Source organism: Patella vulgata, chromosome 5 (genome assembly GCF_932274485.2).
Source record: "Patella vulgata chromosome 5, xgPatVulg1.2, whole genome shotgun sequence".
NCBI lineage: Eukaryota > Metazoa > Mollusca > Gastropoda > Patellidae > Patella > Patella vulgata.
The window spans coordinates 16,007,618-16,034,420 of NC_065883.2; the positions used below are offsets into that span (position 1 = coordinate 16,007,618).

General features: G+C 34.4%; 3 protein-coding genes across 4 annotated transcripts; 1 reads left to right on the forward strand and 2 right to left on the reverse strand.

The window, feature by feature from the left end:
• Positions 1-10,113: 10,113 nt before the first annotated feature.
• LOC126821141 (transmembrane and ubiquitin-like domain-containing protein 1) lies at positions 10,114-14,255 on the reverse strand. 2 transcript variants are annotated; one of them, XM_050549478.2, is made up of 3 exons: positions 14,199-14,255; positions 12,853-13,740; positions 10,114-12,432 (listed from the first exon to the last, which is right to left on the reverse strand). In XM_050549478.2, exons 2-3 carry the CDS (start codon positions 13,698-13,700, stop codon positions 12,048-12,050), a joined length of 1,233 nt encoding a protein of 410 aa, XP_050405435.1. In that variant the 5' UTR covers positions 13,701-13,740; positions 14,199-14,255; the 3' UTR covers positions 10,114-12,047. The 2 variants fall into 2 exon arrangements, with proteins under 2 accessions (XP_050405435.1, XP_050405434.1); XM_050549477.2 differs by lacking the exon at positions 14,199-14,255 and adding an exon at positions 14,036-14,184.
• Positions 14,256-14,467: 212 nt separating this feature from the next.
• On the forward strand, positions 14,468-18,177 carry LOC126820254 (ATP synthase subunit C lysine N-methyltransferase). Its single transcript, XM_050548089.1, has 4 exons — positions 14,468-14,889; positions 15,574-15,711; positions 16,214-16,264; positions 17,476-18,177. The coding sequence occupies exons 1-4, from the start codon at positions 14,584-14,586 to the stop codon at positions 17,656-17,658; spliced, it is 678 nt and encodes a 225-aa protein (XP_050404046.1). The 5' UTR covers positions 14,468-14,583; the 3' UTR covers positions 17,659-18,177.
• Positions 17,955-25,563, reverse strand: LOC126820252 (ribulose-phosphate 3-epimerase). Its single transcript, XM_050548087.2, has 5 exons — positions 25,321-25,563; positions 24,396-24,503; positions 23,170-23,304; positions 21,925-22,011; positions 17,955-21,103 (listed from the first exon to the last, which is right to left on the reverse strand). The coding sequence occupies exons 1-5, from the start codon at positions 25,561-25,563 to the stop codon at positions 20,990-20,992; spliced, it is 687 nt and encodes a 228-aa protein (XP_050404044.1). The 3' UTR covers positions 17,955-20,989.
• Positions 25,564-26,803: the final 1,240 nt, after the last annotated feature.

Genomic DNA, 26,803 nt, shown 5'->3' on the forward strand with positions numbered 1-26,803 from the left:
TATTTTTAAATTAAATTATCAAATGGTGATAGTGTTTCATTCAATCCGTTCAATATCACAACCATCAGATCAGCTAGAGAGATGATTATGGGCTTGTCATGTGAATAATTTTTTTATTAATAATGTATATAACATTTGAGGATAAAATTAAGACCTGCTATATGAAATGCAATAAAATGGGGTTTAACATCCTACTGTTCTGCTCCAAACTGGGCTAATGAAGATGGGTATACGCCATACAGTGTGCTATAAGGGAAATTTTGCCTGGGCAGCGACACTACGGCCTACTCTTATATCGAATTCCAACTGTCAAGGGATCTTTTACGTGCATGCCAATGTGTACACAGGACCTTGGTTTTTCGTCCCATCTGAATGACTAGACAGCTACCTGCTATATGCAGATTTAGCTCTTACATAAAGTATCTTTAATAATGCATGAAGAGACATCAAAAACTTAAAATTTAAAAACATTAAAAAAAACAACACAATTCTAGACAACAATAAATTTTACTTACCCCATGACTGATACGACTTTTGAAATCTATGTAGGCTATTCCTTTTCCAGTATCCTGGCCCTTTTCTTTTGGAATCTGAATACTTTTTACACCTCCTGCATGAGAAAGTATTATACAGAATAAAATTGTATGTGGCTTTGAAATTGGGTCTTTTTCTTGCGATGTAGTCAGTAGTCCTAATCCTATTTGTTGAAGTGAAATTAAATAGCTTTAAAACCTTATCTATATTTATGTACATGTACCGCCCTTTTATATGAATATGTCAACTGTCGGTTTACGAGGAAAGATTATGATATGATAGATTAGATTCAGTTTTAGCTTGAACAGAAATGAAATGAATGAGTTTTATGTCCTACTGTTCTGCACCAAATAATCTAATCAAGACGGCATATGGGGGGAAATTCTTCACCTGCTTTTGGTTGAATTCTATCTATCAACAGATTCTCCTGTGGAACTTTCTCAGGCTAAATACTGGGACCTAACATGGGACCTAGTTAGCACACGCTCAGACTCAGAGCCGTGTTCTTGTAAGCCAGCACTCTATTCACTGAGTCACCATCACCCCCAATAAATGAAATGAAATGAAATGAAATGGGGTTTAACGTCCTACTGTTCTGCTCCTAACCTGGGCTAATGAAGACGGGCATACGCCATACAGTGTGCTATGAGGGAAATTTTGCCTGGGCAGCGGCACTATCGCCTACTCTTATATCGAATTCCAACTGCCAAGGGATCTTTTACGTGCATTCCAATGTATACACGGGACCTCGGTTTTTTGTCTCATCCGAAGGACTAGACAGCTGTCCTTGTCAGGCCCTCCGTCCTGCATCACTGACAAGGGGGAACCACGCCGGAAAATCTGAATGAACTTTCTCGGCCAATGCAGGGATCGAACACCCGACCTCCAGACTAGTGAGCCAGCGCCTTACCCACTTAGCCACGTGGTCCCCTCACCCCCAATAAACTTGATTAACTAGACACATGCGATATAAACAGTAATATTTGACAGGAATTCGTACTTTGATTTTTCATTTTACAATACGTTTAAGTGTATTTATTTTTTCATATTTTATTTACAATACGCAGGGGATACACTGGATTTATTTTTTATCAAACTGAATACTGATATAATTACTCGAAATTGACATGTCTTGCAACATGTGTTGTACTTCTTGATTCCTTATTTCCGAATTAATAGTCCCTATTCATAGAGTTATGTCCCTGTATTCTATAGTACAGTATAAGAAATTGTGTCTGGGTAGTTAAGAGAAGAAAATGTCACACAGAGAATTCAGTTTTGTTTATAAAATTTTATTTGACATTTTATACACATTGAAATTTTTGAGAAAGCCTTTTAGTCTTCAAAATGTGGATAAATCTTTGTGTTAATATCCAAAATGACAGGCATATTAATGATTCGCAGTTACTGCGAATCAAAACTGTGAATCAAAAACGTTAGATTTTAATTTTTGATTAGCAACGGACAAAATGTGTGTTGCAAATTGGGCTGTGATACTGGTTGTCGGAAGCCCTGTCAACAATTTTATTTTTTGATCCAAATCAGAGAGAAAATGTTCATTTCTAAATCCCACCTACCTGTCTTTCTAAAGTGTTCCTCTAACTGCTCTTTGGTTACATCTAACGCTAAATTACTGATCAACAACTGAAAATTACTTTTAATATGATTGGTCACAGGGGATTTATGATCGACAGTTTTTCCATTCACATGTGGCGCTTTGGCCTTTCCTTTACTGTCATTTCCTTGATTAACACTTGCATCTTTACTTGTGTTGGATAAGCGTTTAGCGCCTGGTGGCAGCTTTGTTTTAACAATGTGTAGCACGGTTGGTTTGTTGCCTTGTCGAATCTGTAATTGTACCTTAGGTTTTTCCTGCGTATATGGTGGTGTTGTTGCGGTTGTTGTTTTAGCCTGTTGTACTAATCTCCCTGAAATATAAATGGTTATACATGTTATACACCAGGAGAGTTATAGCTGTTACATGTACCTGTTATATACCTTTAACCTCTGATATCAACGGAATGTACCTATTCTATTCTTATAGGAAATGAAGTGAGAGAGAGAGAGAGAGAGAGAGAGTTTAATGTCCACTACACACAAACTAGGTCATTTCAGAACTAGCAGATGGTTCAATTTTATTTCAATAATTCGTTTGCGCGTAGGGGTCTTTAGCAGTGGGAGGAAACTGGAGGACCCACTGAAAACCCACGAGGACAGACAGACGGCCCTACTCGATGTTGCGTACAACCTGGAAATCGAAACCACGCTAGTTGACTCAATGACAGACCTTATGATACAGCATGCACGTGCTAACTATTCGACCACCCAACTCCGCTGGTAATGAAATGGGGTTTAAAGTTCTACTTTACTGCACCGACTGGGCTAATGAAGACAGACGTATAGCATACAGTGTGCTTATTTCGAATTCCAACTGTCAAGAGTTTGTTAATGTGCATGCCAATGTGTGCACAAGACCTCGTTTTTTTGTCATCTTAAACACACATTATGCAAGAGCTAAATCTGATTACTGCAAGTCTTTATTTAGATGTCATAGAAATTATAAATTAGATCTTTATTTACACAACAAGCACAAAATCAACTCTGTAGAACCACGGATGGCTTGGATTTAAACAGGATTTCATTGATTGATTAAATTTTTAAATGGCGTCGCAAGCAGAGATTAACCGTTACGTTGGCGTCATACTCCCGGAAATTTTAGATCGAGGCTAAATGATAGAGTGTACGAAGCGAGGCCGCTGTTGAGCGAGGCCGCATGTCGGTCAATTTGATTGAAAGTTCGATATATACGGCCTTGATATTATGTTTTGTTGTGGTTAAAATGAGAGTTTGGATGTCGGTATTATACGCTCTTTTGTCACTTGCGTTTACAGAAAAAATATGGAAATTGCTAAACATCGCAGCTAACTAACTTCACCCCAGTTGAATTGCAGACCCATTGGATCACTGTTTCCTATCTGTCTGCTTCGGGAGTTACGTAGGCCTACAAGAGTACACGCAGGCTAACAAGAAGTCAGCTATAAATATGCCTCATTGATTTGGTACATTCCTTTCACACTTTCGCTTCTTATCTATATATTAAAAGTCTTATTTTTAATTTGTAGTAAAAATAAATGTGATACGAATTGAATTGCAACCCCGTCTCAAAATGAATAGGCTAACGGTACCACAGCCATTGAAAACGTTACTTGATAATCGAGATTATGTACATGTAGGTGGAGTTAACGCCTGTCAATCAAACGATCGGCCATTCTCGGAGACGGTGAAGAGAGAGTTGACTCCTATTTCTAGTGAAAATTACAATGGTGATAACTTTGTTCTGAATAAAGTAATTTGACTGAAATTTTCAATATATTCTTCTTTCATCATCTATTTTTGAACTGGCTAACTCTCTATTAAAATCTCCCATAATGTATCTTTAACCTTGCCAGGCCCCTATTCTTATATACTAAAAAGCCCTGACAAATGTCCAACTAATTGACAAAAATGCTGGGGCGACATAATGTCAAAAATGTCATTTTTGTCATGGTTGTAGGCTGGTCATTTACCAACAAGAAAATCAACAAGAAGCAGCAAGAGTCTCAGGGGGTAAAGATCAAAAGTCAGTAATAGCATTGAGTAAAGCTTGATCCAGTCGTCCGCCCCAACCTGTATCATCCCTGATGACTCATCTTGACCCATCACAGCAGTAACAGTATGTCAAGCTGGCAGCATGCAATCCAGCAGATGTTGCAAGATAATGTACTGGTCTTGTTGAGGTGTTATTATGCTTTGCTGTCTAGCCCTTGGCAAACTTCTAATGGTTCTGGTCTGCTAGAAACAACAGGCCAGTCTCTGGATGGTTGTGTGAGAGCATTCAAAGCCTTAATGGAATGGCTCATTCTCAGTGTTCAGGTACATGTATCAACCTTGGCATATTGTTGCCTCTTCCACCTAAAGATCCATGTATGCAAAGCAATTAAACATACATTATGCAAGAGCTAAATCTGCCTATTGCAAGTTTTTATTTAGGCTCCAGATGTTATAGGAATTATTAATTAGACCTTTATTTACAAGACAAGCTCAAAATCCACTCTGTAGACCCACGGATGGCTTGAATTCAGTTTGGATTTAAACACTTGTCAATTTAAAATTAAATCTATAAATGGCAGATCAAGCAAACGTTTACTGTTAGTCGCTTATGTCACTACCGGAAACTGGTGATGAAAGACCTGCTTGAGAATATGTGGGTGGAGTTATCGTCTGTCAGTCAAACGATAGCCAATTCTCATAGACAGTGCAGACACAATTGATGCCTATGTCTAGTCCAAACTTCCAACAGTGGCAATTCGGTTCAGAACAAATTGACTGAAAATTTCAACATTTTCTTTTTTTATCATCTATTTTTGAATTATTACAGCAAGAATGGACAACTCTTTATAAAACTCTTAACTAATGTATCTTTAATATACTGTACAAAAAGTTCAGATTTTTCTTTGTACTGATAAAATTCTAGAAAAATAGTATATGGATAAACATGTAATAATTACAAATTATTTCTGCTGTGTGAAAGAAACAAAACTGATCTCTTAAACATACATTATGCAAGAGTTAAATCTGCCTATTGTTCTTTAAACATACATTATGCAAGAGCAAAATCTGTCTATTGCAGGTCTTTCTTTAAGCCTGAAATGTTATCTAAACTATTAATTAGACATTAATTAACTTATCCAGGCCATAATCAACTATCAATGTCATCGCTAGCCTGCGATATTTACTGGGTTTTAATCCAGTTTGCTGCTAAACGCTAATTGATGATTTAATCTAAAAATGGATAATCAAGACTATGTTTTTTATCGTACCGAATTTAGTAATGATGATCGAGGCTAGGCCTAAAATTCAAAAGCTAATATCTAGGTTCAGAGCGTATCAATTTGACTGTTATTTTCAGCAAATTCCCTTTACATTATCTATTTTTTAACTATTATGCAGAATTGATCCCACCTTAAATTTCTATCAAACTCCTTTCTTTACCTGAGGTTCTTCGACCAGTTTGTTCTTTTTGGTTATTCCACCATTCTGATGTACGTTTTATTCTACCATTACTACCTTTAACACCAGGTTTACTTGATGCATTATCTTCCATTTTACTACAGTACTGTTACCTGAAAATATCAAAATACAAGAATTGTTAACTCTATGGAATTATTAATGTAAATGACACATCTATGACATTATTTATGAATAGTCCCAAAACGGACGAAAAGTACTTTAAAATGTTATTAAACCAGTGTTGAAATCAGTTTGTGTCGGCATACCTTTTACCTTTTCATCGTTTACTGTGAAACAAAGTAGTGTAGCTTTACTGTTGTGATAATATTTTTGGATATGACATTGGCATAGCAGTCATGTAGACCATTTCCCAATGTATAGACTTAATTCGCAGGCAAATTTAAATACATAAAAAATGCACGCTTGCATACATTTTGGACAGTTTTACATTAAAATAGTATGTTAAAAATTTTGGGGTGCTGAAAAACGGTGTTCTCCTGTATGAACACTACTTAATTGGCACTATTGTCTGTGTATGGTGGTCTAGAAAGATAACATTAACAAATTTTAAATATAGAACACTTTATAACATCTCAGGTGCACTTCGTATTAGAATTGCTGCGAAAAAGAGAGAGGGAGGGGAATGGGGTTTACCGTCCACTCGACACAAAAAAGGTCATTTTGGGACTAATAACATATGGTTCAATTTTTTTCAATAATCTGCTTGCGTGTAGGGTCTTTAGCAGTGGGAGGAAACTAGAGGACCCAAAGAAAACCCAAGAGGTTGGACAGGTGACCCTAGAATTATGAATAAAGTTATTATTATTATTATCATTATTAAGCATCATTTTAGAATCGATTTCAAGGTTCCAAAAATAGAGACATACGCCCTTTAACGGAAAGTGTGAACCTTGCCGATTTTCAGCAATCTCAGACTTTCTGTTCCAGAGTTATTTTATATGTTGCGAAAAGCTTCTGACCACATAGATAATCGATTTATCATCAAACTTGGTAAACTTCCAATGTTTCCTTTCCAACAAGCTGCTGTGCTGGCGTATTTCTACGTTTTCCGTGGCTATCTTTTTATTACTTGAATTTCATCAATTGTGCATGGATGTCACATACAGTCGGGGAATCGAAACCACGCCAGCTGACTCAATGACAGACCTTATGATACAGCGGGTGCCCTAACCACCCTGCGAAAAAGAAACAGGGGACTTAACATTAATATCTTGCTGCACTAAATGAAGATGACATAAGTTTTTATATGTATAATTATGGGTTAGAAATCACATACTGGAATTTAAAAAACATTCCTCTTTATAATATTGTACAATATTTCTTCATACAATGTATATCTTGTACTCCTTTTAACTACTAAAAAACTAGCATCAAATTTGTAATGGGATATATTTTTGTAACTATGTTTGGTTTATCCTCATACCAAGTTTGTACATTATACATGTATTATAGCAGGTTGTATGAAAGTGTAGGTGGCCACAAATATCCTGCGTAAATTTACTCCCATGAAAAAGACAGGGAAATATTTAATACACGATTGAAATATACACCATAGACTACAATGCTGACTGTTTTTCTAAAATATTATTACCGATAAGTCTGCTTTAAACTTCTAATATTTGAATATTAATGTATATATTTCTGAATAGACGCCCTGAAATATTTGTGGGGAAAAGAGTCGCCAGAAACGAAAGTATAATTTCTCTTTTCCACAAATCCAGAATTTTTTCTTAAGCAAATAAAACATCAGAAGAATTAAATCTAACCATAAAACTGACCGATGCAAATATAACCACGAAAAAACGCTGATAGATATTTTTGGGCTGACCTTTTTATGTCGAACTAACGCAGTGCAAATTTCAGTGCTACGCAACACATTACGTGCAACTTGTCAGGTAGAAAAGAAAGGCCCATAACCGCTGTTGTTAAACCCTCCAGCAGTCATTCAATATCCATATTTTAGGATTACTATTTTCGTGTATATGCTCCTCAACCTAAACATATCCAGCGATAATTGTTCAATATATATTACCATAAACTTGTCTTCATTTGTGAAATTTACTGAAACAATATCAATACGTGGTCTCCAGAAATTTTTAAAACGCTTCGAATGGAACAATATGACCCAAACATGCCCCTTTATCCGCGATGCGCGCCACCTGGCGATAAACTCCAGAAGCGATATACGAGCTTGTCAGTTGGAACTTTAAACCATTTTCTGAATTTGGAAGTGCAATTTCATACTGGTCGGAGTCAAACTTTATATACTTGTTGAAAAAGAAATGTAAATAAAAGTTAATACTGCAGGAATGTGAAATCTACACGCATTTTAATGATCACGGATGACTACATTTATTCCATGAAATATGGAAAGGAAAAGTGAAATTTGTTGTTTGTAAAATTTTCCATAACGTTTGATACGAATTCGAATTTATTCAAAAGAATTATGAAATATAGCCCCCCCCCCCCTCAAAAAAAAAAATAAGGTTAGAGTTATAAGTGCGAATTTTAAGACCTTTAATTGTTTAATTTTATTCATGAACTAATTATATATTTAGCCTATCATTTCTGCCACGGAATAAAACTTATGTTTGCCCAAACAGATGGAGGTGTGATGGCTTCAGTATGTCAAAGATGCATTTTTTGCGTTAATAGTGATCCTCCGAAATATATTTTTAATGGGTACAAAGTAGATGTGTTTGTGTTCCATTCAGCCTAAGTCCTTAACAGGCTTATTTCAGACCCCCTGTCCTATATAGCTTCTGTGAACTTTTTCGAACTTCTCCTGAACAGCTGTGGATTTATATTAGGGAATGTGTTGCCAGAGGCGTAGCCGTGAAATATATATTGGGGGGGTCCGCAACCCTAACCCATTTTTTAAAACCCCTAAAAAATATAAACAAACACCATGTGGCCATGCTGTCTACCAAGACACTGTGTGCAAAAGCATTATGGTTATGTTGCTGGCTGAGCGGGCGATAAATATTTGGTTTAGGCGGTTATGTTTTTGGGTACCTACATGCGATTCACTCTGATAAGTGGCAGAAAAAAATTAACAAAATATTACTGACAGGCTAACTAGACACAATTTTATGGAACACGTACTTTTCACTTCACACGTTTCCAGGATGATTTTCTCTGTGTTTTATTTTAACAGTATAAATCATATTGGGATATGTACAGGTTTTATACAGATAGAATCTTAACTAATCCTAATAATTGTTGTAAATAAATAGGAGTTGGGGCCTAGTATGTAAATTTTTGGGGGGGTCCAAGTATATTCAGACCCCCCCAGAAAAACAATTGGGGGGGGGGGGTCGGACCCCCCCATGTGTGATGCCCATGTGTGTTGCAAGGGGGTCCTTGGCCTATACACATTTTATTATTAACAAAGTTGACTGGTCATATATAAGGGCATCAAAATGGGCAGATTAATAAAGTTTCAACTCCTACCAACCCACGAAATGGACTGCATCTCATTTTGGTTCATAGTTGCATGATTGCTTGTTTGATCGCCTGGAAAGATGAATTAGTCTTAAAAGACAAATAAATATAGATTTACGACTTCCTCTCTTGTACCATTTGATGGATTTCCACCAAATTTAGTAGGTATATTGATGCGCTTATTCAGATTTACATTGCTAAGTTAAAGAATGGTGCTTGGGCTATGCTTATTTTGAGTTAGTAAAAGGCAGTTGATCGGTACCATACCGACGGTTCCACCTTAAATGGTCAGATTTAAATGTTTTGACTCCTAAACCATATGACATGGATTTTAGCCAATTTGGCAGGTATGCTGCTATTTAGATCTGTTCAATTCAATGTTGTTGGCCTCATAGACCTGTGGCTGTAGAACCATAAAAGGGCAGATTTAAACAATTTAGACATTTTCTTCTCAACTACTTGATGGATTTACCAACAAATTTGGTAGTATAACTTTATCCTGTAGAATGCCCTCAATACCAGAACTCTACATAGTGATTATGAGAGAAAGAGAGAGGAGAGAGAAATGGGGTTTAACATTCACTCAACACAAAGTTGGTCATTATGGGACTAACATATGGTTCAATTTTATTCAATAATTTGCATGAGCATAGGGATCTTTAGCAGTATGAGCAAACTGGATTAATGGTAATAGGTAGTACATGGCAACTAATTTCTCCATACTACTTTAAAACAATGCAACTGAGTTTTAAAAAGATCAGAATGGACTAAAGAACAGTTGCAACTAAAGTATACGTCATATGACCACTTTTCAATCTGGGCTTCTAAAATATAAATTGTTTACCCCTGAAGGACAGACCAAAAAATAAATTTCCAGCATTAACCAATGAAAAGGTACACATGTACAGAATTTCCAATATTAACTAATGAAAAGGTACACATGTACAGATTTTCTATCATTAACTAATGAAAAGGTACACATGTACAGATTTTCTAGCATTAACCAATGAAAAGGTACACATGTACAGATTTTCTAGCATTAACCAATGAAAAGGTACACGTGTACAGATTTTATATACATTTTTATAAATTCTTCCAATTTTATAAGTTAGTTTACATTTATGCTTTTACATTATTAGCAATATGTACATTTACATAAATTTGCGCTCATTGTTTTCTCTCCAATACCAATATCATAATTAAAAAATCATCAATTTCAAAACAGAGAAATCCCACAGAGTTAGGCAGACAAATATAAAACAGGTACTGGTATATTCTAATCTACATGTACTTATGCAATCATTGAGTCAGATTCAATATAATTCATTGTGCAATGTTGTGTACCAGGACATCCACTTTTTCGCGGAGATCAACTTTGTCCACATTCTGTTTTTCTTAAATAATATCTAAGAATTTTTTTCAAAGAATAAAACATACATATATATCAACTTTTAAGTGATCGTTCATATAAAACAGTATTTCTCCATCATTTTCAGTAGCATCAAACATATGTAACAAAACATGGATGTTAAACAAAACTTATCTTTTACAAGAAAAAACATCACAGTATGTTCTATATCCTGCAGTAAAGAAATTAGAAAAATATACATGTATATCTAACAAAGCCAGTAGCAAGAATATAAACATACACATTAGTTCTTTTTCATAATTCCGGAAAAGTATGACGTTTAAAACCACATTTCACTTCATTTCAGAATACAATAATACAAACTGAAATCACCAAGGCACACACAATCTTTGTTAAAGTCCCACTGCATCATTTGCATTTTTTGCTAAAATAGCAAATTTGTCAATGCTTAATCCACACTAATGCGTACAAGTCCTCAGATTGATTAATTAACATTTAATTAACAAATCAAAATACCAATGTTAGATAATCTTTCGGCTTAAGATTAAAACAGATTTAAAACAGGCCCATCAATTACGTTCACAGACAACAAAATAGTGGCGGCTTATTACATGGCAATGAGACTTGAATATTCTGAAAAAGCAAGTTACTTCGCCAGAGAGAATATCAAATAAGTGATCATACAACACTAATATTAATTAGAATATTCAGGTTGGTTTTAAAAATTCAACCCAGGTTTGTACACATGACTACATCCCAAATTAATACTCCATACAAGATACATGTATTTAAAGTGACATTGACAGAGACAATAAAAAAAATTAAAAACAAAAAAGCACAGCATAAGTTGATGTATCACTTATACCTAGGGCAGACGAGCGCATTTTTTCACATATTTAAAATCGCTTGAAAAACTTGCCTGTGTGCCCATTCACGGCAACGACAATCTGCTTGGCAAAACATTCACCCAACCGATCGCCGGTATCTAGCATGTTAGATATTTTCGGCCGAATGTTTTACACCAGCAATCGATGCGTTGGCAGAAGAATTAGTGATTCTTTGGTCAAACTTCAAGATTCGAGAGTTTTAATAGCAAATAAATAGCAGCTACCACAGCAAGCTTATGTTTTAGGAGATTCGCCATTTTGCACAAGTCATGTGATCGATGTAATTTACTCGCAGAGTGGCGTACACTTTTTGAGACGATCGCTATGTGTGCTAACACGTGATCGGCTGTAAGAAATTGCTGCCAAATGTCAATCGCTACAATCAGGTGAAAAAATACACTTGGCTGCCCATAGCTATAGAAACCAGCCATATTTGTCCTGTAAGTTTGTGTTTTTTTAAGGAGTATGAACCCTGACAGAAAAAAATAAATTTATTGTTGCATAGACTGAAGATTTTGGATTGTATGCTTTTGAAATCTACATAAGGATAAAGTAAAGCTGTAGGTGTGAACTGTGGAATGGTAAAACAATGATGAACACTAGAATATAAATACTTATACCATATCCATCTTATTCTGATACTTAACATGTCAGCCCTCAAAACCTAAAATATGCCAATATTACAACAAAATATTTCCAATAATTTAAATAAATGTATCACAGTTCAAAGCGATATGACGTCCTTAATCTAAGTGTCTATTTTCACGATTTGCACCATTATTAGATCTCCAAGATGTAAAAGCTGCAAACATAAAAAGAAAGCTTATTCCTGCTAAGGAAAGGGTTGATATAGCATTAAAATATTGTTTATAGTTAAATCTAAGATACCACAGAGTACCAAGTAATAAACCAAATATGGGTATCATAAAGTTTCCAATATTTATATCATCCTCGGTATCGTAATTGTCTCTGGGTTCAGATCGCACATTTTGCGTCACCAAGCAATGAAGCACACTGTTATCTACTATATTACACGACTGAAGGGTTGAAGTTTCGTTTCTAAGATCTTGACCATTAAAAATTAATCGAACCAGTTTTTGCTGTGATAGTTCTTCTGAGAAATGTGTTCTGAAATAAAGAAAACAATTGTCTCAGTAGAATTATCAAGTTTACTTACAGTATCATTAAAATTGAGAAACTACTTGCACAGTATGCCAAAGTAAAATTAATCCTTTGACAACCAGGGGGGTGGGGGGTAAGTGATATTTCACAAACGAAATGACTTCTGTCAGTACTATTAGAATTGAGAACCCACTTGCACAGTATGCCAAAGTAAAATGAATCCTTTGACAACCAGAGGGGTACAATGTAAGTGATATTTCACAAAAAAAAATGACTCCTGACATCATTGGTTATATCAGATTTCTCAAGAACACAGCTGATGTGATAGACAAAAAATCTATTTCCTAAATCTGGGTGATTTGATGGAAGCATTCTCCACCTTTGCCTTTTTTGTTTTCATGACAACATCAAGAATACATACTGTACCTTCTAAAAAAACCAATAGTATCGAGAGGCCTGGCAAACACCAGTCTTTGTGTATCATTCAAATACTTCAGTCTTACTCGAATCTGAATACTATCTGTTTCTGCGTCCAGGGGTGGGGGCTGTTGTGTATCACTATTTCCATCACTTACAACATCACTAGATGCAGTGGGAACTGTAACTGGCATTTCTGGTGAAGTAGAATTCTTTACTTCTTTAGAGGATTCTCCAGTATTTTGAGACAGAGTAGCACTATCAGATGGACCATTTTCAAAAAATGCCACTCTTCTTCTCCGTAATTCATTTTCTGCCAATTGTTGAGATTCTTGTGTATGTGAAGACGCCTCGGAACTATTAGCTTCTTGAGATGGTGAACTGATAAATTGTTGAGATGACTCATTCCCTAAATTAACTGATGTAACAATTTCAGACTCAATGTTGTCTTCATCCTCCTCACTATTTTCTGTTTCATCACCTTCTTCTTCATCATCATCATCATCATCCAAAACCGACGTATCTAGTCCTAGAGCCGCATTCACATTATCAAGAGCAGTATTGACTACATCGCCTAACGAACTACCATCACTGTTATCTACATGAACTATATTTTCATTTGCATTAAGTTCTTCATTATTAACATTTTCTTCAACATGTTCACCTACATTTTGACTAGGGTTTGCTGTCTGTCTGTTATTTCTGTTAGCTCTTTGAGAAAGTTCTACAATAATCACACTAAAGAAAGGGATATCAGATGTGTGGGTCGAAAACCAGGCCAATAACCCTACGATTAAAACTACTAATATACCAATTACTATTGTTACTTCATCTCCTAGTCCTTCAATGAGAGGCATTTCTTTGCTTTTATAGTTTTATCCCCAATTCAGCTCTAATCTGCAATTCAATTATTATATTTTTATGATAATTTTATACACAACAATGGAATGCAAATATAGGAATCAAAGAGATCTATTTTAGTACTAGTACAGTAGTAAGTGGCAGCAGAACAGGCTTTTTGCCAACTTGATAATATAATCAAGTGATTATAACTAATAGTAATTGTATTTATTATATAAATTCAAAAATATGAGGTGCTTAAATGTACAACAAAATACATAATTAATAATAGGCCTAGCCCCATGGGCGTATGGCTAATGATAAAATATAGTAGATCTATCTACCGCCGTACCGAGTAATGATACTGATAGTGATAGTATTATAATACGTATGTAAACTACAACTTAGTTAATGATGACCAACCAGAGGCATGGATACAAGCTTTTAAAGGAATGTGGACTGTAAATTTTATTATATCCTGGTACATATTTATATTACCGTGTTATGTTACGTACGTTTTTTGACATAAAATTTTTACGTGTTCTTAGGTCGCCATGTTCCCGGAAGTTATGATCTGTCAAGGGAAATAACTCCCGTTTCGTTGTTTCAAGCAAGCATTTTTTGCTCAGTGTTAAAAACATTCCCTATTTAGCACCGACTTGGTAATAAAATTATCGCTTATGATGTATTAATTTGTTTGTTTTTTTTTGTTTTGTTTTTTTTTCTTCAAATTAGTATTTCGTTTCGTGTGAAATTCCGACCATTCAATCATTTGAATGAAACCGGATGTTTGGCCTTCTTTTGTTTTGTTTCCCTGCAAATTGTTATTATTCACGTATTTTTGTCAAGTTGGCATTGCAATGTCATTTAAAGCAGAGACTTTGACTAATTCATCATAAAATGACACACGATTCCCAAACTGGCATTTCCGTTTTAGAGGAAGATGATATTTTATCTAGTAAAAATAAAACCAACAATGTCAATAAACCAGAACTTACCAAAAGAGGGGTGATTTTAATATTAGGAACGTTTGGGGGATTATTTGCAGGAATTTATGCTGTTGCTACTCCATTTGTTTCACCAGCATTGAGAAGAATATGTCTACCATTTGTTCCAGCTACTCCTCTTCAAATTCAAAATGTTTTTACGGCATTAACTAAACGAACTGGATCATTGATTGATATAGGAAGTGGAGATGGTAGAATTGTAATTTAAATTCATATTATTATAATAATATTGTATTTTTATGATCATAGTATCACTGAGAAATTTTGAAAGATGCATCCCTTCCTGCATTTTTTTAATTTCAAATTTGTTTCATTTGTCAGACAGCATTAGTCTTGTTGAATTCATTCTGATACATATTAAATGCTTCAAATATATTTTTATATCCATAGTATAGCAGGCTACTGATGATCCCAATATCTGTCTACCGGTAATGAGCCAATAAGTCTCTGCCATAGATAATTTTACAGTGCCGGGTCTGTAGACATCTTGATATAGCTACCTATACTAGTCCCATTTTATTGAAGAAAATGATAAAGTTGTAATAAAAAACATTTGCACTTTGATCCACCCAGCATAATATATGTGACATTCACCCTGCACTCTGCTAATTGATTATATTCCATTTTTTTTCATGTCATTTGCCAGAAGTACAATAAGCTTTTTCATGGCGAACCATTGCATTTGCCCTCGGCTTTCTGTTCCTTGTCACAAAAACTTGATACACAGAGTAAGAACATGGGTTTCCAGGACATTTAGTAAACCTATTGGAAACAGCAGGCAAATACAATGACATCATCTTTTGAATATACATAAAATTAGAATTATAGATTATAAAATATTCAATTATAACCTTTTGATCTTTCAATTAATTTTTTTTTGCAGGTTTTAGATGCAGCACGACAAGGATTTAAATCAAGTGGAGTTGAATTAAACTACTGGTTAGTTTTGTACTCAAAATATACAGCATGGAAAAATGGTCTTTCTCCACAAGTATCTTTTTTCAGGAAGGATTTATGGAAGGTAATACATGCTTGATTACCTTTTTAGCACTAGATCTTGAGCTCTTTAGACTGCCCAGTCACTTGCTTAGCTTTCGCGCCAACAAGAACTAGTAAACGGTCTTATACATGTAAAACAGAAATCTGGTCACATATATCTGGCAATCTGAGGAACAGCAGTTTTACACTGTTTTGTTCTGTGTCCAGGGACGTACCAGTATTAATTTTTTTCAAGGGACTGGGGTAGTTAACATTTACAAGTACTAAAGGACAATATTGCTGTCCACAATTTGGAATTGTTCTTTAGATTGCAGGTCTAAAAATTAAATTACATATTTAGTATAAAGTGTGTGTGAATTTCAATCTTGGTACTGCACCATTAACTTGTGGAAGAGGATGGTTAATTAATTATTCCAAATGGTAATTTAGTGTTTTCTTCTGTATTTAATATTTAAAAGGATCAGAATTTGTGACAAATTGGCTTGAGGTGAAAAATATATATTTCTAACTTTTTCTATTTTCAGACATCTCTGTCTCAGTATGATAATGTTGTTATTTTCGGTGTGGAACAGATGGTAAGTCCAGTCATTCTGCTTGGAATAGATCAGAAGTATATTCTTAATAGAATGAGGAAAAACAGGTGAAATGCCGAACCCAATACAATTAGTTGTAGTTCATATCATTAAACAAACATTATGCAAGAGCTAAATCTGCTTATTGTAGGTTCTTTCTTTAGGCCTGAAATGTTATCTAAATTATTAATTAGACATTAATTAACCTATCCAGACCATAATCAACTCTAGATGGCATCGCTAGCCTGCGATTTTAAGTGGATTGTGAGCCGATTTACTGCATAACTTTCTTTCTCGATTAAACGATTAAATGGATAATCGAGACTATGCTGCTTATCGTACTGATTTTTGTAATGATGACCGAGGCTAGGCAGAAATTTCATTCGCCTAGTTATCGGTTCATAGTGGATCAATTTGAATGAAATTTTCAGCAAATCTAGTTTTTAATTATTATAGTGAGAACTGCCAACTCGTTATTGAATCTCCCATAATGTATCTTTCAATTGCTTGCAGAAAAGGCTTTTTAGCAGTAAGAGAAAACTCTATGATCTTAAGAAAAGTGACAAGATGAAATCATTTGTGAGGAAATGACTCGGATCATTCAATCTCACAATCCTCACCCCATTTCTAAATATAAATGGTGTTTGTTAAGCATATCCGCAATATCACCCATGGCCCAACAGTTCCTGATTAATGCTAATTTATTACTACTTCAACATTCTTGGGAGGATCACGGTGGGTAAGACGCTGGTTCACTAACCTGGAGGTCGGGTGTTCGATCCCTGCATTGGCTGAGAAAGTTCATCCAGATTTTCCGAGGTGGTTCTCCCTTGTCAGTGATACAGGATGGAGGGCCTGACAAGGACAGCTGTCTAGTCATTCGGATGGCATGCACGTAAAAGATCCCTTGACAGATGGAATTCGATATAAGAGTAGGCTGTAGTGCCTCTGTCCAGGCAAAATTTCCCTCATAGTACACTGTATGGCATATGCCTGTCTTCATTAGCCCAGTCGGAGCAGAACAGTAGAACGTTAATCCCCATTTCATTTCAACACTTCTGTGGCTGGGGAAAGCTATTGATAGTGATTTATATCTGTATTAAGCAATTAATATGAAGGGTCTAGCTAAATGCACAGTAGGTTAAAAGCAGATTATCTGACAAAAAGCTTTAAACCCAAAGAGAAACTAAACCAAGGTACTGTTTATTTTCCAGATGTCAAAGCTAGAGGAGAAATTAGACAAAGAACTGGTAGAAGGAAGACATGTTGTGGCATGTAGATTTCCATTTCCAACATGGCAACCCGCGAAAACAATAGGAAGTGGTGTTGATACAGTTTGGTTGTATATAAAAGGAAGAGAAAAACTTTGTAAAGATAACCATAATAATCCAGTCTGATATTTATTAAAAATGTTTTGAAGTGATGTTATTTTTATTATCAGACTATTTGAGGGTCAGTGTGTTTAAGAAAGAATGGCTCTTTCCTACATGTGATGAAATAGATGACAGTGTGTTAACCCTGTAATGCAATTTGTTACACAAAAATAGTGTTCTTTAATGCAAAGAATTAGAGCACAAAAGTGAAGCCAACAGTAATGGTTCTTTCCTACATGTGATGAAATAGATGACAGTGTGTGCCATGAACCCTGTAACACAATTTTTTACACCAAAATAGTGTTCTTTAATGCAAAGAATTAGAGGACAAAAGTGAAGCCAACGGTAAGATGTTCATGGTGAGATACATACAGACAACATTAATCGGGAATATCCATGAGTTAGACTATATTATATTTGGATGATATACTTCATGTAATTGATCTTGCAATAGTGAAGTGTTAAAAAGTTACCCTTTTACATTGCAGATGACAGCATTAAATTAAAACATAGAATAATAAAAGGATTTTATTTTCAGATACATGTTTGGTGTTCCTTTGTAATTTGTATGACTCTTCTCTTTTAACTTAAATTAATAATACTTAGTATCAAAATAATAAAATAAGCATTAAATATCTTTGCATTAAAAAAATATATCAATAAATTGTGTTTAGATTTATACATGTACTGGCCTGGAAATAACGGTTTTAGATGTACCCAACAAAATGTCGGGCACTAATGAAATTGTAGCTGACATTTTCATCTTAGTGCCGGACATATTATATTAATAATATCAATAACAAAGACAAATCAGTGCCGGACAAAATAACAGGCGCCAGAGGTTTAGTGCCTGACAAAGCCTGAATCTGTGCCTGACAAAGTCTGTGACAGGTGCCTTATTTCCAGCCTTGCACATGTAATTAAATGTACCCTTTATAACCTCTACATTATTTGCAAGCTGTAGGAGGGAAATTGAGACTATATCATTATGATTACCCTTCTTCAGATAAATATACATCACTTATGTTCTACTAAAGACATTTAAAAAATTTAAGACAGGTCAAAAAAGAAACTAATATCATAAAACAAAGAAAGATCTCTCAACCCAATCCCAAACAGATTTGCACCCAGAGACTAGTTGAGTTCTTTAAATCAAAAATACAATCAAAAGTTATGTACTTACTCCAAAACTATGTAAGGTAATGTTAAATAGAAATAATATGAAATCAATGGCATACAGAAGAGAATATCTGGCTTTAATTTATATTTTTAAATAAACATTATCAGATTGCCAGTATTAACAGTTCACACTAAAATACACATATGTGACCAGCTCTGGCTAAATAAAAGACACATTCTGTACATGTATCACCCTTATTTTAGATATGCAACAAAACCAAATCTATTTGGTGAACACTTGCTTTTTTGTTGGCCATTGTCTTGATATCTTTATTTCAGTAATTTACAATTGCTTTTTTTTTCTAAAAATGAATATCATTTTAGATATCTCTGGCATTGTGTAAGATAATGCACATGTCTTTGGATACAGAAGTTAAATTTATAAATACATGTACCAGTAGCTGTGTTTTAAAATTTTACCAATGTGTCTCATTAGGTCATGTAGCCAGTCGTATTTAATTAAAATAATAAAATAAAGACCCCATTTATATGATGATAAGCTAATGAATATTTTTATATAATCAAAGATTAAAGGAGCTAAGTCGCTAATATTTGGGACCTAGAAATTGACACAAATGGGTCGCAACGCATACAATAATGTAATATGAAAGCATATAAATTGATTTACATTCAATCGTTTCTGTAATTTCTAATCAGTTAGTTTCGGCGAAATACACCTGTATTCTCAATCGAATTTCAATCTCTAGCGTCTGGTTATTCCAGTCTACATCGATAGTATTTATTGGGCATGCTCTCCAGATAAGAATATAACGTCACCGTTTGACATGACTTGTGGAATATGCCTAGCCTCGTTTTTCTAGTACCTTCTTACAAATAGTGCTGAAACACATTATGGTACACGATTCGTGTACCAATTGTAAAATGTTTATTTTGTCTTAATTATTGGATATCAGAAGGCCATTTTTTCCCGGTAAGATCACAACATCAATGTTGATTTAAACCGACAAATAAATCGTGTTTTCAATATCGAAGATTTTGGATGATATTGAGTTAGAGACTTAGCTACTTTAATTAAAGTATATTAGTATAGTATATATATTAAATGTAATAGAACTATTGAGATCATTTGACATAAAATATTTCATAGAAATATATACAGACAGCTCAGTCTCAACCAGAATAAATGATGGTAAATTACAAATGCTAAGACCAAAATGTTTTTCAGAAAATCATGCTAATCTAACTGTAATACAATGTGCATCTCAATTCATACTTCTCAATAGGATAAAATATAATAGTGTAAAAGGAGGATTGTAGTTTCCTGAACAGTCAAGAACGACCATCAACGTTGATATATACTCTTCAAAAAAAAAAGTAGGGGATATTGAAATGCAAATACCTATGCAGGTTGTGATATGATAAATAGTCATGGATACTTGACATGCTTTGAGAGTATGTTCACAGATGAAGAACTTATCGCCCCAACAGAACCACTGAGCTGCACATGCGACACGCAATAGCGCCGTACACGTGGGAGGGGTTCATTGTCAAATTTGACACTTCAAGGAAGGGTTGATAAAAACTGCCGTGTGCTGGTTTATCTATCCATGTTAGCATTCCTATCGGTTCTTGCATAAGATTTACTGTTTAGCGTATCTTTGTTTTAGTGTGTTACGTTTATTTTCATCGTGAGACGTGTTTGTCAACGTCAACCGACAACACTGCAAGAATTGCCTGTGACACTGCAAGGGGAGTGGGTCAGATTGCCCCAAATCGTGATTGGACGGTTGATTAGGAGCATGCCACGACGAATTACTGAATGTCTGAGGATTGGTGGATCTATTACTCATTATTAAGACAAAAATCAAAAACGTCCATTTTCACTTTTGACGGTGTATGTCGTTCTTTGCGAGTGAAATGGGGCCGTCAGATAAGCCGCCCATATGAACTGTTTATGTTTATGTGTAGGCAATTGGCCTGTTAATAACATACACTGGTTACCTCTAATAAAAACAGCAGTGCATTTCCGCATTGTTTCTGAATATCCCCTACTTTTTCTGAAGAGTATATATCATCAAAGATCTTTTGCCATTTAAATAATAAAATGAGAGCAATAAAGATTATGTCATAGCTGTCAAAATTTTTAAAAACTTTCATCCATATCAAAATGGCTCTTGGAAGATAATTTTGAAGCTGAACTATGGTATTGTTCGAGTTATCTTTTCTGCTGTAAAGCATCATCTATAACTTTTCTCATATATCTAATAACTTCACGTGGATTCTCGTTCTTCACAATAGCACTACCAGATACAATTACATTTGCTCCAACCTGCAGATAAAAACAAAACAAATATTATACATGTTAAAATCTTGATACAAAAAATTGTAGTCTATATGCATGTTTTAAATTCTTTGAGTGTCTTAAAAGACTCAAGCTAAAACAGTTCTACATTTCAGTTCAAGACATTTACAACCTTGACCAAAGAGTATGTGTCGATCTAGAATCTAAATATCACCTATTGTTCAATATGCCCCCATTATTCTATCAAATCTTAAATTTCAGTCCTTCACGTTTAAGGGGAGCTTTTGCTCCTCTCGACGCACATCGACTTTTCGAAGGAGTCATTAAAGACTCCCGCAAATTAGCTAAATCTCTCTCCTAAATATTGAGATTAATAAACTACTTTCAGTTTTTGTTTACTTTTAAACTGCATATATTCAAGGTATCAGGAGCTTTTTATTGCTCCCGCACAATTTTATAAACATGAAGGACTGAAATTTCTGATTGCTTTCAACAGGTTACTGAGTTTAGTATAGGAGGATGGTCTTTGGGAATATTTCTCAAAAACTTATAGTCATTTTATGTGCTCCTAGATTTAAATGATTATTTGAAGAATACTGATATTCCATTAACTATAAGTTCCTATACCCAATAAAGGAATATTAGTATCTGCTAATAACTGCTTTCAATCTCACATTTTGACAAGTTGGATCCGGATTGCAGTTATGACAAGTTTATTCAGTATGTGAGAATATATGTGCAAAGGCTGAAGCATTTGCACCAATCAACTCTAATACTGGTCTCTAATACTGGTAGGTCAGCTGAATAGATTATTATTACAAAACATGCATAATGATAATAAGACATACATCAGCACACTGTTGTATAGTTGAGGGCCCAACTCCACCATCAACCTCAATATCAAGATTTTTATATTTCTCTCTTAAAAACTTAACCTAGGAAAAAAAAGACATGATTAAAAAACCTTATTTAACACTTATCTTCAGAGATGGGTTAAAATGTCCTATGACATCAAGTCTGTAGCAGTTAGGGACAGGAATATTAAATGTAAATTGAATAGCTAGAATATAGCAGGCCATAAAATCTGATTCTGCTCCAATCTTTGGTATCTATTCTATAGCATACACAATATTAGAAGGCGCAGGATTATTTTGATATCTTAAAGGAGGTTTTTTATAATGATCTTTCAGAAAATATCAAATTTTCCATGGTACAGTTGTCGTAAAAATGTAATCAGATTGATTATTGAAGAAAACAAAATAAAACAAGTTTGAACATTCTAGCTCAATTAAAAGTTATCGTGTCCCAAAGCATCAACCAATCAAATTGCTTATCTCTGCTTACCCTAAGCGGAAAATGCTCATCTTCGAACTCCATCAAGGCATTGACCTAATCAACACATACACCAAGTTTGAACATTCTAGCCCAATTAGGAAGAGAGTTATCGTGTCCCAAAGCATCAACCAATCAAATTGCTTATCTCTGCTTACCCTAAGCGGAAAATGCTCATCTTCGAACTCCATCAAGGCATTGACCTAATAAACACATACACCAAGTTTGAACATTCTAGCTCAATTAGGAAGAGAGTTATTGTGTCCCAAAAAGTGTGACGGACAGACAGACAGACAGACAGACGGACGAACCCATTTTAATATTCCCCTGCTTTCTTCGAAAGGCGGGGGACAAAAATAGATTGTTGATATGTTGAGCAAGTGATCCTTCTCTGCACACTTGTTATTAGACCACTCAAACCACTACCCCCACCCCTAATTTGATTAGGACTAAAGACAGAAACTACTGTACAACTAGGATATGATTGGTCTAAAATTCATAATAAACCAAGTTGGTGTGTCATTGAAATAATAATACCGGGTAATAGTAATCCGGCCGGTAATGAAGTATTAATTATAACCCTGTGTTGGATGATGACTCACAAATTTAAGTACATGTAGCAATTTCACTGCTTTGTTCATTGCCTGTATAGCACGTTATTTCCTTCTTTAATGTACTTATCAGATTCTATGCACTGGTATATGTGGATGTTCATAAGCTTAAATACCAATAGAATTTTTGCAGGTTTTTTTTTTTTTTACCTTTGGTAGACATTCGGCTATAAATGACTGTCCTCCAAATCCCGGATTAACTGTCATGACTAGAATAAGATCAACTTGATCAACATATGGTAGAACAACTTCTACTGGTGTAGGTGGATTTATACCTAAACCAACCTAAAATAAATTAAAAGTTTAAGTAATACAACAAAAAGGGTTTAGAATTTGATGCACCCACAAAACAAATTAACTCTTGTGCGGATACAAGGTGTATTTCGGGACCCAACAACCATATCCTTAACATTTGTGGGGAATTGGTTTATAATTGTCTAGAGAGAACTTTATACATTGTCAGCTACTTAACTTTGGGTATAATGCTGCAAATAGAATAGAGGTGAGACAGTGGCAACATTCACCATTTGACAAGAGACTAACAGTATTACATTATCGAAAACAAGGGGTCTTGTGGACCCCCTCCCATCTCTTTTAAACATTTTACTGGTTACAAGTTCCTAATCTGTTCTGTGCTCAGTGCAAGCTTTGTATTTGGAATCATTCTCACTGATGATATTGTGTTGATCATTCTAGTAATCTAGATCTGAAAACAAATCTAGGTACCCTACCAACCCCGTCAAAAGACGATTCTACATTGGAAATGACAATTAAGCTATTTGCAGATTTTGATGGTTTCAAAGATAGCTTATATTTCATATCTTCACTGTTAATACCTCAAATATATTTTTTTTTACTCTGATTGATTATTCTTCAGTTTTATATGAAGCTCTAGTTTGATCATATCTGAATAAAATTATAAATATAAAAACCTATTTATGTCTGAGGTCTTTGGGTAACGTGTCTGCACAAGGGTTAAACTACTGGTACATGTAGTTCAATTCTATGTCGGGAAATAAATGTTATTATGGTTTACATGGAGCTACCTCCATTGTTAAGATTTTATTTAAAGGGATTCCAGTGTGCTATAAACTAACTGTATCAATGTATCAAGTACATACTTCAAGATACTAAAAATAAATTATCAAAAGAACACCTGCTTAAATGTTGATTAAAATATATTCAGTTCTACTGGAAGTTCTACTGAAGGTGACATGTAGGCCTACCATATATCCAGTACTGTTATAAGCCTTTAATATATAATTTATTTGTATATTCCTTACTTGTGTTGATATAGTTTTTGTTTCTTTTGCCTTTCGAAGTTTGGAGTGTTTTTGTTTTATATTTTAGTTGGACATGATATCAAAATACTATACCTTCATGCCAGCTTCTTTTATTTTTCTAATACACAATTCAGGATCTTTTGTAGCTTCGAAATGAAACGAATACATATCACCACCAGCATCAGCTACTGGTTCAACCCACTAAAATTAATAAAATAAGAACAGGCTTGTGTAAATTTTTAGTAGGGCTTTAATTAAACCCCATTTCATTCCTTTTCATGTGAAATATTAGGTATTTGCGAAAGATTATTTCCATATTATTTTCCAAATGTGAGATACACCCATAACTAATGTACATGTATGTTCTACAGACAAGCACTGTAATAATTTATTAGTCTTGAACTATCATGACCTAAAAATATGTCTAGTTAAAAAACAAAAATTTAATGTAAGCTCTAAAAATGGATCAATCTATCAACAATTTAATAAGTTAAACTCATATAAAAAAAAATTCATATCCTGTGTATTAATATTATTTGAAAAAGCATGATAAAATAAGAAGTGTGATAATATACACATTCTATTTTTTTTTCTAAATGAAATAATGACTAAGCATATCTATATACAGCTATATCATCCTGTGGAAAAAACAAAACAAAAAAAAAAAAAAAAATCCATTAATTCAAAACTTGCTAAATTCAAAAGTTAACACCATAATTCAATGAAAATTCGTAATATAACATTAGTTCAATATATTTTTTATCATATCTAATAAATATTGAAACCATCTTTGGAACTTTTAGTAGTCCTAGAACTAGCGAAGTAGGCCTTGACACAATGTTACTTGCATGAATTGAGAGTTTTGCCTATTATTAAAGGTCGGCCTGTATGTATAGGTATCCCTTGGTCAACTGTTTATGGTAGCACTAAATTATTATGAACATACGGAATGTCAATCCATCTCCAAGGTTATAATTCACAAAACTAAATTACGTGTAACGAAACAAAAAGAGCAAACCTTTTCTGGATCTTGAACCATCATGTGCATTTCAAAGAAAACTCCAGGCAGCTTCGGCCGCAGGCATTTTACAACAGGATGGCCGAATGTAAGGTTCGGAACGAACTGGCCATCCATTACATCAAGATGTAAATAATCGGACCCACATTCCATAAACCGCTGACATTCACTGGCAAGTGAAGATAAGTCCGCATTTAAAATTGAAGGACCGATTCTGCAAGCACTGCCATTGGAGGTCGCCATCTTGGATAATATGTTACAACAAATTTCGTCTGCTCAAATTAAATGGAACGAAATATAATATGATCAGATTGTGTGTGATGATAGTGTGGAGTGAAGGGGTACTTTCTTGTTTTTTAAGTGCAGCGGAATAATTTAATCCCATTAAACACGAAACTGTTGTATATTTGCGCGGATTTGCATTTTGACATGCTGTCATTTGACCAATTAAGCGCACTATATAAAAGTGGTGGACTATTGATTACCATAGCAAATACATATTATTTTAATGGAATTTTAATATTTTTATTTATCTTTTATTTATTTTTTTTTCATTCATTTAAAAACAAATATTTTTAAAAAAATTTAGTTCTTTTTTAATTGTATTTCATTTCCCTTGTATATGTAACAAAAGTCAAAGCACTCCTTTAATTTCTGCGGTATGTGGTCAAAAGGAGCGCATTATCCTTTACCAACTTGAATTTGATGTAATATAGTAACTAGACTCGTAACAGTTGTAGTACCCATGGACAACTGCTTATGGGCAGTGTGAAGTTAGCTCGATTTTCGTTTTTCAATATTATTGGTGAATATCGAAAAACAACTTGCTCGTTTTTCGATATTGGCGAATGTCGAAAAACGAGCTACTCGTTTTTCAGTATTCAAACTTGAATCTCAAAAAAGCAGATTTGATGGATGTATATCTCAGAATACCTCCAAAACACATTTGATTAAATTAGTTTTCTAAAACGAAATAAAGATATCATAAATGGGGATGCCTGAGCAGTGGATTCACATAAAAAATGCTCTTTCTCCTTGGTTTTTGATATTGGCGAATGTTGGAAAACAAGCTAATCGTTCTCCGATATTCAAACTTGAATCTCGAAAAAACAGATTTGATTGATGTATATCTACAGAATGCGAAACACATTTGATTAAATCAGTTTTCTATAACGAACTAAAGCTGTCATAAATGAGGATGCCTGAGCAGTAGATTCGCATAAGAGCTGCTCGAGCTACTCATTTTTCGATATTCAGACTTGAATCTCGAAAAAAAACCAGATATAATGGATGTATATCTACAGAATGTCTCCAAAGTACATTTGATTAAATAAGTTTCATAAAAAGAACTAAAGATATCATAAATGAGGATGCCTGAGCAGTGGATTCACATACAAGATACTCTTTCTCCTTGTTTTTTTTTATATTGGCGAACTTGAATCCCCAAAAAAGCAGAATTAATGGATGTATGTCTACAGACTGT

Coding starts and splice junctions, on each gene's coding strand:
- LOC126820252 (XM_050548087.2), bottom strand. CDS start 25,563: ATGGCGACCTCCAATGGCAGTGCTTGCAGAATCGGTCCTTCAATTTTA. Junction 23,305..24,395: donor TAAAAGAAGCTGGCATGAAG/GTATAGTATTTT, acceptor AATTTATTTTAG/GTTGGTTTAGGTATAAATCC. Junction 22,012..23,169: donor TAGCCGAATGTCTACCAAAG/GTAAAAAAAAAA, acceptor TTTTTTTCCTAG/GTTAAGTTTTTAAGAGAGAA.
- LOC126821141 (XM_050549478.2), bottom strand. CDS start 13,700: ATGCCTCTCATTGAAGGACTAGGAGATGAAGTAACAATAGTAATTGGT. Junction 12,433..12,852: donor ACTATTGGTTTTTTTAGAAG/GTACAGTATGTA, acceptor TCTTTATTTCAG/AACACATTTCTCAGAAGAAC.
- LOC126820254 (XM_050548089.1), top strand. CDS start 14,584: ATGACACACGATTCCCAAACTGGCATTTCCGTTTTAGAGGAAGATGAT. Junction 14,890..15,573: donor GAAGTGGAGATGGTAGAATT/GTAATTTAAATT, acceptor TTTTTTTTGCAG/GTTTTAGATGCAGCACGACA. Junction 16,265..17,475: donor TTTTCGGTGTGGAACAGATG/GTAAGTCCAGTC, acceptor TTTATTTTCCAG/ATGTCAAAGCTAGAGGAGAA.